This window comes from Lepidochelys olivacea (genome assembly GCF_965140295.1).
Source record: "Lepidochelys olivacea isolate rLepOli2 genome assembly, chromosome: 3".
Taxonomy (NCBI): domain Eukaryota; kingdom Metazoa; phylum Chordata; order Testudines; family Cheloniidae; genus Lepidochelys; species Lepidochelys olivacea.
The window spans coordinates 148,641,583-148,659,742 of record NC_140413.1 but is presented as its reverse complement, the minus strand read 5'-3'; the positions used below and the strand labels follow the sequence as shown (position 1 = coordinate 148,659,742).

Genomic DNA, 18,160 nt, shown 5'->3' with positions numbered 1-18,160 from the left:
AGGTGGAGCCTTTGGCTGGATGAGGTTTGGGGCCCCTCAGTTGAGGATGGTACAAGTGGGCCAAGTAATGTGTGACTGACAGTGAAAATGACAGGCTGAGACATGTGAAGAGGAGAAAGAAAAAAACCACACAAACGAAAAGACGCAACTGCAAAAATCCAGTTTTGGCTGAGAGAGGCCTGAGAGGTGAATGCGCCCAGAGTGTGCCAGCAGCAGCATGGGGAGGAGAGAGAGAGGGAGGGAGGGAGAGAAAAGAAACAGCCATGAGCGTTATGAATGCACACAATACACACACACATGCTGGCTCTGCTCCAACAGCCCCAGTCCCCTGGGAGTGATCCCCTGGAGTCTGCAGGGAGCAACACATCCCTGGCACCTTTCAAAGAGGTTGATGCAACATGACAATTACATTGTGGGGAAACCAAGCTCTGGTGCATGATAAAAGTGGGGGCTCAGCAAAGTACCCAGTTCAGGACAACAGGCTAGGCCTGGGAAGGATCATGACCAGAACCTCCCACATGAGCTGCTGTAATGCCTGGCCTGAAAGCCAGGGTCCCTTCCCTCTGTCCCAACACACCAGATTCCCCCACTTCCTCTCCCCAGAGGCTCAGCAGGTCAGTTACCAGGGTATGCAGCTTCTCCTCCAGGTCCTGATTGGTTCTCTGTGAAGCAGTGTAGCTGTTCTGTAACCTAAACAGAGGCACGAATGTCCAAGTGAAAAGGAATCCAGGCCATCAACTCAAGTTCTCTTGATAGCCTGGAATGTGAGAACCGCTCCTCACACAACAGGAAAGACTACTTGCTACAGAGCACACCGACATGTTAACTCTTTGCCCAGATTCTCTCTCTTGGAGGCTGTAATCCCTTCACTTCTCAGGCTAGAGTGGGTCAGTATTTGGACGGGACACCTCCAAGGGAAAAACAGGCTGTTGCAGGAAGTGGTGTGGGCACTCTATAGTACTCAAATGTGGTGGTAGGGAGTGCTGTTCTAACTAAGGTGCTGCCTTTCAGGTAAGACATAAAAAAAGAGAACCCAGCCAACTATAGCCACTGATTTCCCTTTGCATTTGTCAGGGTATTAACCCCCAAGTCCTGGCTAAATTCCAGCTCAGACAATTTCATTCTGCCTTTGTACTATTCAAACCGATAAAGAATTCTCCATTTCCTGCCTTAAACTGCTGAGTAGCATTGCTGTGCTCCTCCCCAGAGGTGGTTGCAATGTGTGCTGAGCTTTATCTGTAACTCTCCTAATCTCCCCATACCACATGCCTCAGGTTAACACAACACAGGCTCAGCCGCCTCTAGACAGCCAAGCGAGTCCCTAGGCAGAGGTACCCTGTCTCCCCACAGCCACATCCTCTCCTCTGGTGTTTGCCATACCTACGGAATTTGTCCTTGAATTTCTCCAGCTCTTCGCGGTTCTGGCCCAGTTCCAGCTCCAGGTAGTCCTGGCCGGACTCCAGTTCCCTCTCCATCGCCTCCATCTTGTTAGTGACATAGGCCAGCCGCCGGCGCAACTCCTCGTTCTCATGCTGCAGCAGCCTGAGGCACACAGAGCAACAATGCACCATTCAGTAAGCGATGGGGGCTGCAGTCCTCAGTGCAGACACCCAGCGTCTAAGCTCACTTCAGGGCCCTGAGAAGCAGAGACCCCATATAGACAATGATGATGCTCCCAGGTGGTTGTGGTGGCACCATCCAAACAGGTGCTAATGGACCCCATCCCCTTTCCAGCTTAGCTGTTGGGGAGCATGCGGGCATTTCACATGCAGACCTCCCCTGTGAACGGAAGTGATTCTTTAGGCTCAGATCTCATCCCTCCTCTCACACCCACAGCGGGACGCCATGAGGAGTCCGATGGTGTCTGAAAGATGGCTGTGTGCATGCACTGCCCCCGGAGGACTCAGTTGTTCATCTGGACTCTCAACTATTGTTCTAAGCCCCAGGACAAGGACTTTGGGAGGAGGCTCTGCAGGTCAAAAATATGGGGCATTGGCCGAGCTGGGGGGAGCAGAACTGGACTAGTGGGGGGACGCTGAAGAGGACAGGAGTGAGATGCATGGACAGAGTTTGGGGGCAGTTGCAGAGCCCCTCCTGCCTTAGGTTGCTGTTGCTCATGCCGTGGGTTTTGTTTTTTTATGAGCAGTCAGGGCCTGTAGCAATAAACTAAACTGACAGGAGGGTCAAATACAGCAAGAGGCATGCGTCTCTGCTCAGCTGAGAAGATGAGAAATTCAAGCCCTTGCTTCCTGGCAACACAGGTTGCTCTCTACTCTTGGAACCAGGGGCAGAGAAGCATAAGCAGCCCTGCTATCCATGACACCAGCTCCCACTCAGGTTGCAGCATTTGGATAAAGTCCACTAGCCAAATGGGCTGCACAGCTTAGGTGTCCCTCCCTGGAAATTGAAACCCACTCAATAATTTATCCCAGCCCATACTGCAGGAGTTGGAGGTGAAAGAGGCATCACAAATCCACAGCCCCAACCAAAGCCCTAACCCTAAACATGCAGTAAAGCAGGAGTCCCTGCAATTGCTGGGCCAGCAAGTGGGGAGCTCGAGCTGCGGAGGGAAGCATGGGCAGCATACGCGTTATGGGGAGATGCTGTGGCAGCCTCAAACAAAGAGACTCACTCCTGCATGTGCGCTTTCACTGTGCTCAACTGTTCAGAAAAACCTAGAAAATACAGCCTCTCTCTAGCTGCGTCAGTTTGTTCTTCACTTGGGATTTTGAAGGGACTGAGATCTTCAGAGCTGCGTCCTGCTAAGATTCTGTCTGTGCAAAAAGTTTTCATTCACAGTCACCAGGGGGAGCTCACACACTACAGTGAGTCACACCAAAATGGTATATTTGTGGCACCTTAGAGACCAACATAAGCTGTAGCTCATGAAAACTTATGCCCATTAAATTTGTTAGTCTCTAAGGTGCCACAAGTGCTCCTCTTCTTTTTACCAAAATGGTAGCGCTTTGAGTTTTTCTCCCTTTGACGGTGAAGAATAGATGTTTAGAATCAGGAGTGTTTGCCCCACCACCTCAAACTGTAACAGCATTCAAGGGACCCTGAGATGGGTCTCCTAAAAGCATCCCATCTGCACAGAGCTCTAAACTGTCCTTTCAGGGAATGCAGAGAACCACGGCAAAACTTGGCAAGTGGGAGCAGAACAGAGAGACACCTGCCCCAGTCTCTCCAAATGGGCCTAGCTTCTCAACAGAAGGGAAACCCACCATGCAGATTCAAAGGAAGCTGGACAATGGGAGGTGGGAATCAGCACACACACAGCTGCAGTGAGATTGGAGCATGAGTAGGGAACAGGACACTTACTTCATCCTTTCTGCATCCGTCAAGGGCTCCTGTGGTGAGAAGAAAACAGCTGTAAGAACCTCTCAAAATAGGTGTCAGATTCAAGCAAGTACCAAAGGGCAAGATTTTGAGAAGTGAACTCCTCCCACCTCCCTGACAGCTCTGGGCAGGCCATGTCGTGCATAGCTAGCACTCTCCATGCACTGCTTCTCAAACTAGTCAATATCAAGAGAGACCACATGGTTTATTTCAGAGTCAGCAGTAGTCTGGGTTAAACCAGAGACCTTCACAGAGAGCCTGCAACTTCCTTCCCCCCGTGCTACAAGTTCAGAGACCCCGCAGTCATCACCCCACAGCTGCTGCCTCAATATTCAGCAGCCCCACAATGTCTGGGTGGTTAGGATGGGAGTCTTGTGGACCTGCATACACAAACCTATGATCCCTTCACTGTGGTGGTAACACCCCTGTAGATAATGAAAGAACTGCTCTAAGTGGCTGAGGAGCTGGGAAGCACCTTTTCCATTTGCTTCACCCAGGTAAGCCCAGATGAGGGTTCCTCTGTGCTCAGCTCAAGCTGGTTACTGGAACCAGGCTCCTGGGTGAACCTGGACACAAAAATAACAGGCAACATGCTAAAGGCCAAGCAGCCCAACAGAAGGGCCTACAGTGCTGAGAGCAAGTCACCTGCGCCTCTCCAGCAGGCACTCCCATAACACCAGAGCTCCGGCACATAGGCAGGGACAAGGGAGTGGGTATGAGCAGCTTAGCCTCCCCACTCTGTGCATTTGATGTGCTAGACCAGGTAACAGAAGCTGCCTCTCAACATGCCTCACTTGTGGCTGGGAGGAGAATTCCATCTCCAGAGCCAGTTCGTGCTAGCAAGGATGGCCCTTTCTGGGAAGAGGAGGCTAACCCTGGAAGCTGGAGGTTTCTCTTTGGAAAGCCCAGGTTGTTTTCAATGACTTGAAACAGCGGCTTTGGGACATACTGGATGGAGCCCTGGAGCCTTTGCTAAGCAAAGCACACAGGTCCCCAAAGATGACACTGCGCTTCAAAAGGTGCATATTAACAGACGTACAAGGTCCGCACATGGGACCCTACCACAGAGATTTCCTTGGAACAGATTCAGTGCTAGCAACAACATGGTATAGAAGCCAGCCCAATCATGACCCTAATGCACAGTGGGGCCATTTCTCGCTCCCAACAACCTAGAGTGCACTGCACTGGCCCCATAGCTCTAGCTGCACTAGACATGCTGTGTCCCCGACACTAAATGCACTGCAGCAGCCTGCACTGTATACAGCATGATACTGTCCCAGTCCCAAGTGCACTTTATTAACTCATACCATACGCAGCATCACCACCCTGCATCTGTCTCACCTCTGAGGACTCCAGCTGATACCAGGCAATCAGGTGCACAAGAATCAGGCCAGGAGACGGGTGATTCCTGTTTAAATGAGTCAATGTCCCAGGAGCCCGCTGGGTGGATGGAAGGGAGGGGTTGGCAGCTCTTCCAGACAAAGACTCTACCTCAATAGACAAGGGACTTCTCACATAAATATGGGTCTGATTTACCAGGGTATCCACCATTAAAGCATTAGGAGGATTCAAAGGCCCGCATAGGGCACTAGACCATCCCGCTGTGTCCAGCTCTGCACACTGGTATCCTGCAGTCTGCTAGGCAGATTCTAAACCTTGGAAGGCAGACAAGCCCCTTCAGTGGGGAAAGAGGCACCAGCTGCTGCTTTTATGGCTAACAACTCCAAGGGGCAGCTGTTCCCTTCTCCCCTTTGAACAGAGGCACTCCACCTGGGTCACAGCTGGGAGCAACACAAACAAGGAGCAGGATCTGCAGCCAAACAGGCCAGCAGGGAGGCTGGAGGTTCAAGAGGCATTAGCACCACATATGTGTGTGGAGCACAGAAGGGCTAGGTCTGGGGAGTCACAAGGGCGATGCTCTGTCCCCTCTGAGGTCTTAGCATTTTGCTCTTGGGCACCCCTAACAGCCAGTTCAGGAGGAGCCTCCCAGTGGGGAACAATGGGGGTTGGTGTAAGGGGGGCTGGGATGAAGACTGTACCCTAAGTGAGCCTCAGAGAGCCCCTCACACCACTTGGGAGGTCAAAGTTGCTTGGCCAGGCCTCCCTGAGGCAAAGGAGGCTCCACATTCCATAGATCAACATCTGAATGGATGAGATGAGAGTTCAGACACAAATGCCCTGCCCCTCACTCCCCACATCAGCGCTAAGGGCACCTCTGGGAGCCGAAGGGGGTGGCCATGGCCTTTTGGAGACCTCTGTCCCCATCCTGGGTGAGGGGCCTGGGCTCCAGGACTCTGGCACCTACCTTGTTTAGTGCTAGGCTGAAGGAAGGGGAGGTTCTAGGTGAGGCAGTGCCCTCCTCCTGGCTCCGGTGTGTCGGAGGGGAGAAGGATGCGCTCTCTAGGTAGCCTGGCTCTGTCATGGGCTTCCGGCCAGGTTTGGTGCCAAGATGCTGAGGCTGCACTTGCCGCAATTGGTGCTTGCTTCGGTCCCTCTCTCTGTCCCTTCCTCCCTCCTGACTGGTTTTCCATGAAGGCAACCGTTGCTGCTGCTGCTCAGAGGACACCCCTGCCAAACCCAGCTCTGCCAGCTGCTGCAGTTCATACTGGCACAGATCCACTACCCGCCTCTCCAGAGAGAGGAACTTCTCCTTGCTGTCCTTCCTCACCAGGATGGGCTTTCTCCTCAGCCTGGGGGCCCTCTCAGCCTCCTCAGGGGGCTTCCTCCGGCAGGAAGCCATTTCCAGACCCTCACGCTTCTTATCTGCCTTTCTCCTGCTCAGGCGGTGGCTCTTCTCAGCTACTCGCTTGGCCCCCTCAGGCTGGCTTTCCTTCTGACCTTCTGGAGTGGAGCCTCTCAGTGGGGAAGGAGAGTCCTGGCCTCCCCCTCCTGCTCTGGCCTCCCCCAGGGATTGCAGGTGGACAGGGCTCAGCACACGGTGGGTGATCTCATCCAGGAACTTGGAGAACTGCAGCTTCTCCTCAGTGACTTTCTCCTGGCGCTTGATGGCATCGGCAGTGCTGCTGCTGCGCTCCAGCGAGCGTCTCTCCCTCGGGCTGAAGCACAGCTGAGGGTCGCTGTACTTGCGCGAGCTGCGGCCATGGGCCAGCGTCTCCACTGAGCGGGACTTGCGCAGGCTCTCGGGGCGCACTTCCAGCATGCCCGTCTGCTTCAGGATCCCTTTGAGAGGCAGATGGGTGGCAGAGACCTGGAACTTCCTGGGAGCTAGGACCTCGGCAGGCTCTTTGAACATGAGGGAGCGTTCCAGGCTCCTGCTCTTGAAGGAGCAGGTCGGCCTCCGGCCTTCGTCTCCAGACACCACAACCGTCTCCACACTGCGGCTCATGAACTTACTGAGACACCCCTGGCTGGGGTGCCGGCAGTGCTTCCCGCTCCGCCTCCCTGCCTTCCCACTGTGCGGCAGCACAGGTGACAGAGTCCGGCTCTTCAGCTTCAGCTCCGCTCGGCACCCTGCTACCTCCTTGTCACTGCTTGACTCCAGGGACCAGGAGGAGGAAAAGTTAAGGTTGCGCACCTCAAACCCATCCACCTGTTTGAGCTGGCCTGCCTCGGCGTAACTAAACCCCGCCTGCTGGCGTAACGGCGCCAGGCCCTTAGCCGCCCGGTTATCCGTTACCTGACTCTGCTCAGCCAAAATCACGCCATCTTGGTCGTCTCGAAGGATGGGCAGATCATGGCGGATCTCGCGGTGCTGCGGCGGTGCCTTGCGGTAAGGCTTCTTGGATGGAGCTGTGCTCGTCATCCTCCCTCCTGCTTGGGTGCGACAACTGGTCACCTGCCAAAAGCAGAAAGGGCAGAGAGAAGAGGGTCACCAGTGCCCCAGCCAGCCCCGAGGGCTTCCCAGCAGCAGGAGATCAAATACCCTATGCTCCCCAGCAGCTTCCCATCCAAAGTGCTGAGAGAGTAGGAGGAGCTGGCAGCCCTGGATCCTGGAACAGCAGCCACGGCAGGGAAGGGGGACAGAGAAGAATTTAGCTGTGTCCTTCTCCCAGCCAGCGCAAACAGAGAGTTGGCACATCCTCCCCCCCCAGCCGCGTGCGCACGCTGACGTACAGCGTGTGTCCAGATTATATATAGTAAACGAGAACAGGCCTCAGAGCAGCATATTGATTGGGCTCTTTAGGAAACGCCTTTTCTAATATGGAAACTGCAAGCCTTACAGGCAGCAGCGACGGTCAGGGCAGGAGCTATTGATCTCGCACTGTCACTGCCAACAGGGGCTACAGTCACTAAATGAGCAGCCAGAGCCAAGAAGTCCTTGGCTTGCACTAGTTAAAGCCAGCTTGTTCCTGGGTGTCTTGAGAGGGACTTTCTTGGGATTTGGGGAGCTGCGACTCAGGGGAGAGAAAACAAATACAAGGCACCATCAAGGCACAAGATGGCAGCTGGGGCGCGTGATGCCACCCAGCCTTCAGGCAAGAGGCTGGATTATGCCATGTTCAGTAGTAGCACTATGAGGAAGGACAGATCAGTCACCACCCACCCCTCCGACCTGTGGCAGGCTCAGACTCCCAAGCTTCAGGAGAAGTGGTGCAGGATCTGAAATGGGGCAGAGACAGCAGAACTACAACGGCTCTCTGTGGACATGGAGGGGGCTTCTGCTTCCAGCCATTCAGAGGCAATTGCAGCAGAGGGCAGCACTCAGGAAAGCTCTTGCTGCCATCCAGGGTTTGCACCATTTCAGTAAGCACAAGACATGAGTGAGGCATGCCACAGGCCACCCAGTAATGAAGGTGCCTGCTGATGTTTCCAATGCCAAAGGCATATCAGTCCTCCCTTCGGGTGCTGGGGTAGGTAACACAGCTACCCCTATGCTCAGAACAGACTCCCTCTTCCCACCCTCATCGGCTGTCCTTCTCCTTGCCTTAGTCTCCCAATGCTGATAATCCAACGCCGCTCTGTGCGCGGGCACCACCCCTTCCCTCAGCACTTGTGTGGCATCTCCAGCTCCCCTGAATTCAGACTAAATTCTCTCCCTTGTGCACAGGAGCTGCTCTACCGGGGCAGAAGCTCTCCCAGCCTGGCTCCTTTCAGAGCATTATTCCCCCTCCCATTGGGGGAGCAGGGACCGTTAATTCAATGGCTCGAAGAACGCTCACAGTGCCCCCCCCAGCCAGAAAACACAGTTCCTAGCCTGCAGCCCCCAGAACACACAGTGCACAACCACTCTCTTCATTTGTACGTCCCCACTAGTGCTCTGTTGTGTCCTGTCTGACACCTAGACTCCCACTCTCTGGGGTAAGGACTGTGCATATTCCTTGCCTGTACAGTGCCTAGCACAATGGAGCCCTGGTCCCTGTTGAGCTTCCTAGCCATTATATAAACAACATTCATCTCCTGTTGTGTCACTCTTTGCTTTGCCAAACACAGAAGTTCCCCTCAGATGCGTGGAATGCCCTCCTTGAACTGATTTGTAAGGCTACTACCCCTTCTTCTATCAAATCCTTGGAGCTCACCTTTGCTGAGATGCCCTGGGAAAGGGCAGGTTGATGGGGACAGATGAGGCAATTTCTAATAGCTCTGAAGAGCAAGTCTAAGGTATAGAATGTGTAGAAACACACACTCTGTATCCCTCTCCCTCACCACCTGGGCATCACTTGTCTTTGCAGAACAGGGGTGGGCAATAATTTCCTCAGGGGGCCCACTCCACACATTTTGGTAAGTCATCAGAGGCCGCATATTTCTACTATATTAATGAAATTTTTAAATTCTACCCCTCCACTGCAGTGCCATGTAATAAAATAATTCGTGCAAAAACTGAGGGTGCAGCAAGAGGTGTGGGGTCTGGAAGTTCCGGGCTAGTGCAACATCTTGGGGTGCAGGGTCTGGGAGGGAGTTTGGGTGCGGGAGCGGGTTTGACCTGGGGCAGGGGTGCGGGAGGGGGCGTGATGTGCAGGCTCTGGCTGGGAGGTGCTTACCACAGGCGGCTCCCAGCCGGCAGCACAACAGGGCTCAGGCAGGCTGCCTGCATGCCGTGGCCCCCACCACTCCCGGAAATGGCCGTCAGGTCTCTGCATGCCCCTTAAGAGGGCAGCGGGTCTCCATGTGCTGCCCACACCCACAAGCACCGCCCCCGCAGCTCCCATTGGCCAGTTTCCAGCCAATGGGAGCTGTGAAGATGATGCTGGGGGTGAGGGCAGCATGCAGAGCTGCCTCCCCCTCTGTTGGGGGCATGCAGAGACATACCAGCAGCAGCCAACTGCTTCCGGGAGCAGGTGGGGCCATGGCAGGCAGACAGCCTGCCTGAGTGCCCCGCTGCGCTGTGGGACTTTTAGCAGCCTGGAGATCGTGAGGACAGAAGTGTTAGATGGGCCTGATCCAGCCCACGGGCCATATTTTGCCCACCCCTGTTCTAGAGCGTAAGCACAGCACCCAGCAGAACGAGCCCCAGTCCTGACTAGAGCCTCTTGGTGCTACTCTGCAAGACAAACACCAACGCTGCTGGGAGGTAACCACTGGGGCCTGTTCCTTCTGCTGCTCATTGCAGGAGCTGAGGCACATCGGCTGGGTGATAAACCTGCCTTGCTGGAAAGGCATTCCTTCTCCTCAGAGAGAGGGGCTAAGTCCTGACTGAATGGCAGCTCATGTTAGCCACGCAGCAGCTAGGTGACCGAGAGGGGTGTTCTTGTTACCTCCTTCCACATCTAGGAAGCATGGACATGTGTTAGTGCAGATGTTACCCCACAGCAATCTTTGTACCCCATGACAGCTGGAGCACTTACCAGCCTGCGCTCAGAGTTGAAGTCTCATGTAGGGGGACACTCACTCAGATGCCCTACAGGTGAGAACACAAAGAATTTAACAACCCCCGCCCAGAGACCACTTGCATGCCCCAGCCCACCCAAACAAATGGGTGCCTGTGCCTGGCTGCAGCACTCCTAATGCTCTGCTCTCATGTGTCTGTGGGGGACCATGTGATAGGGGAGAGAACTGGTCCCCATCTGTGAGCCCCATGGGAACTTCTGCTTCAAGGCTCATACTCAGCAAACAGAGCAGGGACAGCCAGAGGAAGCTGGGCACTCCTTGCTCCCCAGTCCCCAGGCTTTGAGAGCCCTTGTTACTGCCCAGTCACAACCCTGTTTTAAAATAAAGCATATATAAGTTTCTGAAGTGGCAGGCCCTTCTCCCCACACAGCCCAGAACCTCCTTGACAGGTGGGAAGCCCCATGTCCCCTGAGATGCCGCAAAAGCAGTCTAGCAGAATCTACGCTCTGACGCTGAAGGCATGTTTCTAATCCTTTGGAGTGGGTAGAAAACTTCCCAGTGTTACCCTGGTGCGGCACTTTCCCAGAGCCAAAACAATGGCTCTAAAAGCCCACTCCTGCTTCCAGTGATGGCAAAAGCAAGCCACTAGCAGCAATGGGGCCCCTAAGAGCATGACACATTTTCCCATTCACCTCAGTGGGAAGTTAGCACTGAACTCGCACAATGCTGGATTTGGCAATATTAACTATTTCCCTGCTGAGCATTTTAGCAGAAACATTTAGCTAATGCAGGTATCCAGCATTATGGGTTGCATTGGTGGCACCTAACAGATTCTTATTCAGATCAAGAGGGGGTATTGCATACTGGAACGGCTCCATGGCCTCTATATAAGAAAGAAGAGCAAGCTTCTTTTAGAATTCCAATTTAGACACATGAGATGCTGTTCTCTGGCTCCTGGCAACAGTCACCACAGCTCCAAAGCCCTCTCTGTTCTACAGGGGTCTCTGAGGTGATGTGCTCCCAGACAAACACACACAGTAGAAACATAAGGAGACTGACACCCGCCTGCTCTGAAGGCCAGAGCCCAGGTTATGCAACCATCACAACAAAACATATTGAGATACTCTGGTGATAGGAGCCAGACAGTCATTTCCTTGCACCGCCCAAGGCACTACAGAAATTCCATGGGGCCCTCCCTTCCCCATACACCTCTGCTGCAGACCTTTCTCTCTCCATGGCACCCAGCCTGAGGAGGTGGGGACTGGAGCGTTTGTACACATGCAGAGAGAGAGTCATACACAAGGCGAACGGAACAGGCAGGCAGCAGCGACTATGCAGAGCTCTGCTGAAACAAGTTTAAGAGATTCCCCTGGCATTGGCCTGGCCCCAACAAGCTGGCTGGCCCTGTTCCCTACTACAGTGCTGTCCTTGGGCCCCAACTAGTACAGGAAAAACAGCTTCACAATGGCATAGCTACCCCTCCCCAGGGCCCCAGCACAGCTACAAGACAGAGAGAGACAGACCAGCTCAGTACAGCTCATACCTACTCGGCCACAGATAGGAGACTCCAAGCAGGGATGCAAAAAGAAAAGGAGTACTGTGGCACTTTAGAGACTAACCAATTTATTTGAGCATAAGCTTTCGTGAGCTACAGAAGTTCTTGTTAAACCCTGGATTTGTGCTGGAAATGGCCCACCTTGATTATTATACACATTGTAAGGAGAGTGATCACTTTAGATAAGCTATTACCAGCAGGAGAGTAGGGTGGGGGGAGAGAAAACCTTTTGTTGTGATAAACACCCATTTTTTCATGGTTTGTGTGTATAAAAACATCTTCTGTATTTTCCACAGTATGCATCCGATGAAGTGAGCCGTAGCTCACGAAAGCTTATGCTCAAATAAATTGGTTAGTGTCTAAGGTGCCACAAGTACTCCTTTTCTTTTTGAATACAGACTAACACAGCTGTTACTCTGAAACAAGCAGGGATGGGCTCAGAGCAGCTCCTGTTGGGTCAGCTGTGGCACTGACTGCTGGCAGATGACAGCTCCAAATGACTACCACCAGTTTGGCATAGGAAGGCTCCCTCTGGTCTCACCTGGTACAGCTGCTATGAATGGCCTAAGAGAGTCCTTGCTGAGGTCTCCACTGCAGGGATGTTCAGAAGGCTCAAGCTAAAGGTCTGGCCAACTCTCAGCTGGCAATTCCTCAGTCTCACTGTGACTATCCTCCTCCCTTCCCTGGTATCTAGCACCTCTGCCATTCCTCATTCTCACTCCATTTGCCTGACCCCCGGGGTGGGAGGAGGACAACCCCACCTTGAATTCCTAACCCACTCCACAGTCTGAAACAACTTCCAGAGACATTCTCATCATCCCCCAAGTAACTGTCCCTCAAAACAAGGACTCACAGACCCAAAGCGACGTCCCGTCCAAACATCTCCCGGTCCACCTGCCTCCAAGTCAGCTCTCCCCTGGTGGCATCTGGCAGCATCTGAATGGCTTCTGAAACACGAGAAAGGAAACTTGGCGTCAGTCACCTATCAGCATCACATATGGACTCACATGCATGTGCGCCCAAATACAGCCATGCACCAGGGCTGGAGTCTGCAGCTTCAGGAAGCTTCCCCGTGGCAGGATTTCACAGTACAACCGGCTCATTGCCTCCACTGTGTCCTGGAAAGGGAAGGGCTTTCCAATTATCCCCTCATGGAGCAGGGAATTCCAAGGAGACCAGGAACTCCAGTGCCACCAAACAAGGAACAGGATTGCTAAATGGCCGGATGCGTCCCTCAGTACAGCAGTGGCTTTTGGCAGAATGACTCCAGGAACGACAGCAGAGTTGCACCTCCTCCCTTGATTTTATTCCTATACAGTGTGGTGTGTGTAACCGCTCTCACTCTAAGAAGTTAGTAATTGCCACAGCGGCCCTGGGGGAGCAAGTGGACTTTCATAATCCTTCACCAGCAATATGGCTGGGGCCCTGGAGGCATAATATCTAGGTTGTTCCTTTGCGCTCCAAAATCAGAGGGGAGGATTCAGAGGAGCGACTCTGAAACAGGCCTCAGTTCAGAGTGGAATGGAAACGCCAGCTGACACATGGGGCTGTTTGTTCTGAGGGAGGGGAGGATGGACTGCTGAAAGGCATGCAGATAACAGCCAGAATTGGGCACACAGCATGCACTGATTCTGCCCCATACTCACCAAGCTGTCAGCAATCCTATCTCGGGTGCAGCCCTGATACTGCAGCCAAGTGTGTGAGACCCAGAGCATCACAGCTTTGGCCTGAAGCCATAGAAGGAGGTGGCTAAGAGCCAGGTCTCTGGCCACTCTATTAGACTTGTATTGCAATAGGAAACTTAATCTCCCAGTCCCTTTTATCTGTCCTCGCTATCTCTCATCAGCAGGCAACGCTCCTCAAGAATTAAATCCCTCCCCCCTTCTGGGCTGCTGTCTGCAATGATGCTGATCCCATTTCAGAGTCCACTGAGAGATGCAAACATACTGGGAAGGATCATATGGGGCTGTCATTGTTCCAAGACAGTCTCCCAGTGATCAGATTCAGCGGTGGGCATGGTCACCCAACACTCAGAGGGACAGAGGATTTCAGGGTAACAGAGCAATTCATTCTATTTGTACAAACTGCTGGGGAATAGTTCTCATCTCCCTCCCCTCCCCCGCCCACACACAAGGGGGTGGGTGTGCACATCTTCCCCTTTAGGCAGAGGGAGCCCAGGGCTCTGAAAGGAACATACTTTGCTTCCTACCCCAATCATCCTAACTGCCTCCATTCTCCAAGTTCTAATTCACAAGTGATGAGGTCCCCATGCATGGCTTCCAGCATTAACTGCATTTCCACTCCAGGTGCTCCCTTCCTCCTCCCGAACCCATTCCTATCTGCCCAAGTGACACAACATGATGATGCTGTGAAGTATCCCGCAGCTAATGCTTGCTCTGGGCATAGGGAAGTGCTAATTAGCTTCACTGCACAGTCGTCCTCTCCTCAACCAGAAGGATTGTCATGTATGATTTGGGGCCTGGGAAGGGGTAGGAGGAATCAGCATCCTTGCCCTCATCAGGAATGGAATGAGAACAGAGAACCGGAAGAGGAACTGCTCCCTGCATCTACTGCACAGGCTCCACAGAACTGTATTAACTTTCAGAGTAACAGCCGTGTTAGTCTGTATTCGCAAAAAGAAAAGGAGTACTTGTGGCACCTTAGAGACTAACCAATTTATTAGAGCATAAGCTTTCGTGAGTTACAGCTCACTTCCTCAGATGCATATCATGGAAACTGCAGCAGGCTTTATATATACACAGAGAATATGAAACAATACCTACTCCCACCCCACTGTCCTGCTGGTAATAGCTTATCTAAAGTGATCATCAGGTGGGCCATTTCCAGCACAAATCCAGGTTTTCTCACCCTCCACCCCCCCACACAAATTCACTCTCCTGCTGGTAATAGCTCATCCAAACTGACCACTCTTCAAGTTTAAATCCAAGTTAAACCAGAACATCTGGGGGGGGGGGGTAGGAAAAAACAAGAGGAAACAGGCTACCTTGCATAATGACTTAGCCACTCCCAGTCTCTATTTAAGCCTAAATTAATAGTATCCAATTTGCAAATGAATTCCAATTCAGCAGTTTCTCGCTGGAGTCTGGATTTGAAGTTTTTTTGTTTTAAGATAGCGACCTTCATGTCTGTGATTGCGTGACCAGAGAGATTGAAGTGTTCTCCGACTGGTTTATGAATGTTATAATTCTTGACATCTGATTTGTGTCCATTTATTCTTTTACGTAGAGACTGTCCAGTTTGACCAATGTATACGGCAGAGGGGCATTGCTGGCACATGATGGCATATATCACATTGGTGGATGTGCAGGTGAACGAGCCTCTGATAGTGTGGCTGATGTTATTAGGCCCTGTGATGGTGTCCCCTGAATAGATATGTGGGCACAATTGGCAACGGGCTTTGTTGCAAGGGCTGAGAGTTACCAAAAGCAACTACAGCATTTGCTCAAGAAACTTCCTGAAAAAGCACAAGATCAAATCCGCACAGACACACCCCTGGAACCCCGACCTGGGATATTCTATCTACTACCCAAGATCCATAAACCTGGAAATCCTGGGCGCCCCATCATCTCAGGCATTGGCACCCTGACAGCAGGATTGTCTGGCTATGTAGACTCCCTCCTCAGGCCCTACGCTACCAGCACTCCCAGCTACCTTCGAGACACCACTGACTTCCTGAGGAAACTTCAATCCATCGGTGATCTTCCTGATAACACCATCCTGGCCACTATGGATGTAGAAGCCCTCTACACCAACATTCCACACAAAGATGGACTACAAGCCGTCAAGAACACTATCCCCGATACTGTCACAGCTAACCTGGTAGCTGAACTTTGTGACTTTGTCCTTACCCATAACTACTTCACATTTGGGGACAATGTATACCTTCAAATCAGCGGCACTGCTATGGGTACCCGCATGGCCCCACAGTATGCCAACATTTTTATGGCTGATTTAGAACAACGCTTCCTCAGCTCTCGTCCCCTAAAGCCCCTACTCTACTTGCGCTATATTGATGACATCTTCATCATCTGGACCCATGGAAAAGAAGCCCTTGAGGAATTCCACCATGATTTCAACAATTTCCATCCCACCACCAACCTCAGCCTGGTCCAGTCCACACAAGAGATCCACTTCCTGGACACTACAGTGCTAATAAACAATGGTCACATAAACACCACCCTATACCGGAAACCTACTGACCGCTATTCCTACCTGCATGCCTCCAGCTTTCACCCTGACCACACCACACGATCCATCGTCTACAGCCAAGCTCTGCGATACAACCGCATTTGCTCCAACCCCTCAGACAGAGACAAACACCTACAAGATCTCTGTCAAGCTTTCTTACAACTACAATACCCACCTGCAGAAGTAAAGAAACAGATTGATAGAGCCAGAAGAGTTCCCAGAAGTTACCTACTACAGGACAGGCCTAACAAAGAAAATAACAGAACGCCACTAGCCGTCACCTTCAGCCCCCAACTAAAACCCCTCCAACGCATTATTAAGGATCTACAACCTATCCTAAAGGATGACCCAACACTCTCACAAATCTTGGGAGACAGGCCAGTCCTTGCCTACAGACAGCCCCGCAACCTGAAGCAAATACTCACCAACAACCACATACCACACAACAGAACCACTAACCCAGGAACTTATCCTTGCAACAAAGCCCGTTGCCAATTGTGCCCACATATCTATTCAGGGGACACCATCACAGAGCCTAATAACATCAGCCACACTATCAGAGGCTCGTTCACCTGCACATCCACCAATGTGATATGCGCCATCATGTGCCAGCAATGCCCCTCTGCCATATACATTGGTCAAACTGGACAGTCTCTACATAAAAGAATAAATGGACACAAATCAGATGTCAAGAATTATAACATTCATAAACCAGTCGGAGAACAATTCAATCTCTCTGGTCACGCAATCACAGACATGAAGGTTGCTATCTTAAAACAAAAAAACTTCAAATCCAGACTCCAGCGAGAAACTGCTGAATTGGAATTCATTTGCAAATTGGATACTATTAATTTAGGCTTAAATAGAGACTGGGAGTGGCTAAGTCATTATGCAAGGTAGCCTGTTTCCTCTTGTTTTTCCTACCCCCCCCCCCCAGATGTTCTGGTTTAACTTGGATTTAAACTTGAAGAGTGGTCAGTTTGGATGAGCTATTACCAGCAGGAGAGTGAGTTTGTGTGTGTATGGGGGTGGGGGGGGGGAGAATGTGAGAAAACCTGGATTTGTGCAGGAAATAGCCCAACTTGATTGTCATGCACATTGTGTAAAGAGTTGTCACTTTGGATGGGCTATCACCAGCAGGAGAGTGAATTTGTGTGGGGGGGTGGAGGGTGAGAAAACCTGGATTTGTGCTGGAAATGGCCCACCTGATGATCACTTTAGATAAGCTATTACCAGCAGGACAGTGGGGTGGGAGTAGGTATTGTTTCATATTCTCTGTGTATATATAAAGCCTGCTGCAGTTTCCATGATATGCATCTGAGGAAGTGAGCTGTAACTCACGAAAGCTTATGCTCTAATAAATTGGTTAGTCTCTAAGGTGCCACAAGTACTCCTTTTCTTTTTGTATTAACTTTGTGTTTATAGCGCATCTGAGCCATGAGAAGGTCTATCAGCAACGCTCCTGACAATGCAGCTGCCAGCTCCAGTAATAAGAGAACAGTCTTGGCAGTACACTCTAAAGCCCAGCAAATTCAGACGGGGCAGGTAAGAGGGAGGACTGCAAAAGAGTTCCAGAGTCAAGGGGTACTTCCAGGAAATGTTCCCCTCTCTCACACCAAGGGGGCTCCAGCTCAAGCGTCTATGTTGATCACAATCCAGTTTTCTCAAGACAACGCTTCACTAGAGAAGCGTTCCTGAGGCAGCCAGACACCAATGGGCTACGGTACCCCGCAAAGCCCAGAACTCAAGATATACCAATGAAAGCTACCACTGCTGCTCTGTCCCATGCATTTAGTTACTACTGTTAATCCACCAGTTTCACTCTGTTTTGGACTGAATCTTTTATTTGAGTCCAATGAGACGGATCTCGTTACATAACACTCTGGTGTGTAACAGTTTCACTCTACTAAGATCACAGAAAATGAACTCTTTCCCATCTGCAAGAGAGCCAGAAAGTCCCCTCCCCCTGCCTTGCAGATATATCATCATCAGTCATAGACTCTAGCTGCCTCAAGTAGTGGGACTGATGCTCAAGACAATGGAGCAACCAGACAGGTCAGGTAAAAGCTGCTAGAATTTCATCAAGAGATCCTGACCAGGAGACAACATTAGCCTGACTGAGGCTAAAACAATCACCACAGACTGTTCCCCAACAGTCCAGCCATAGCAGGAGAGGGCTGCAGGGTATTAATTACAGGAAGTTTTAGCATCCAAAGAGGAAGGCTCTCTTTGGAAGCTGGCTAATCTCTTCAGTCAACCAGAGAATCCCAGTTAGAATTAGGTTCAAGATTCATTCTGCTACTAAGTAGCTTGTAGCAGGTTAGTTGCTCT

The 18,160-nt window shown here is 51.6% G+C and overlaps 1 protein-coding gene across 9 annotated transcripts in view; it reads right to left on the bottom strand.

The window, feature by feature from the left end:
* The window catches only part of TJAP1 (tight junction associated protein 1), a 62,413-nt gene that overhangs the window by 9,455 nt on the left and 34,798 nt on the right, over nucleotides 1–18,160 (bottom strand). For 6 of the 9 annotated variants that reach the window (XM_084625229.1, XM_084625227.1, XM_084625231.1 and 3 more), the window contains 6 exons: nucleotides 12,474–12,567; nucleotides 10,083–10,135; nucleotides 6,977–7,135; nucleotides 3,322–3,350; nucleotides 1,381–1,542; nucleotides 624–690 (listed from right to left, as the gene is read on the bottom strand). In XM_084625229.1, the coding sequence (XP_084481355.1) occupies nucleotides 624–690; nucleotides 1,381–1,542; nucleotides 3,322–3,350; nucleotides 6,977–7,102 (384 nt within the window). In that variant the 5' untranslated portion in view covers nucleotides 7,103–7,135; nucleotides 10,083–10,135; nucleotides 12,474–12,567. Of the gene's footprint in view, nucleotides 1–623; nucleotides 691–1,380; nucleotides 1,543–3,321; nucleotides 3,351–6,976; nucleotides 7,136–10,082; nucleotides 10,136–12,473; nucleotides 12,568–13,266; nucleotides 13,300–18,160 lie in introns of those variants that run through there. The other 3 variants (XM_084625234.1, XM_084625235.1, XM_084625233.1) reach the window with 2 other exon arrangements.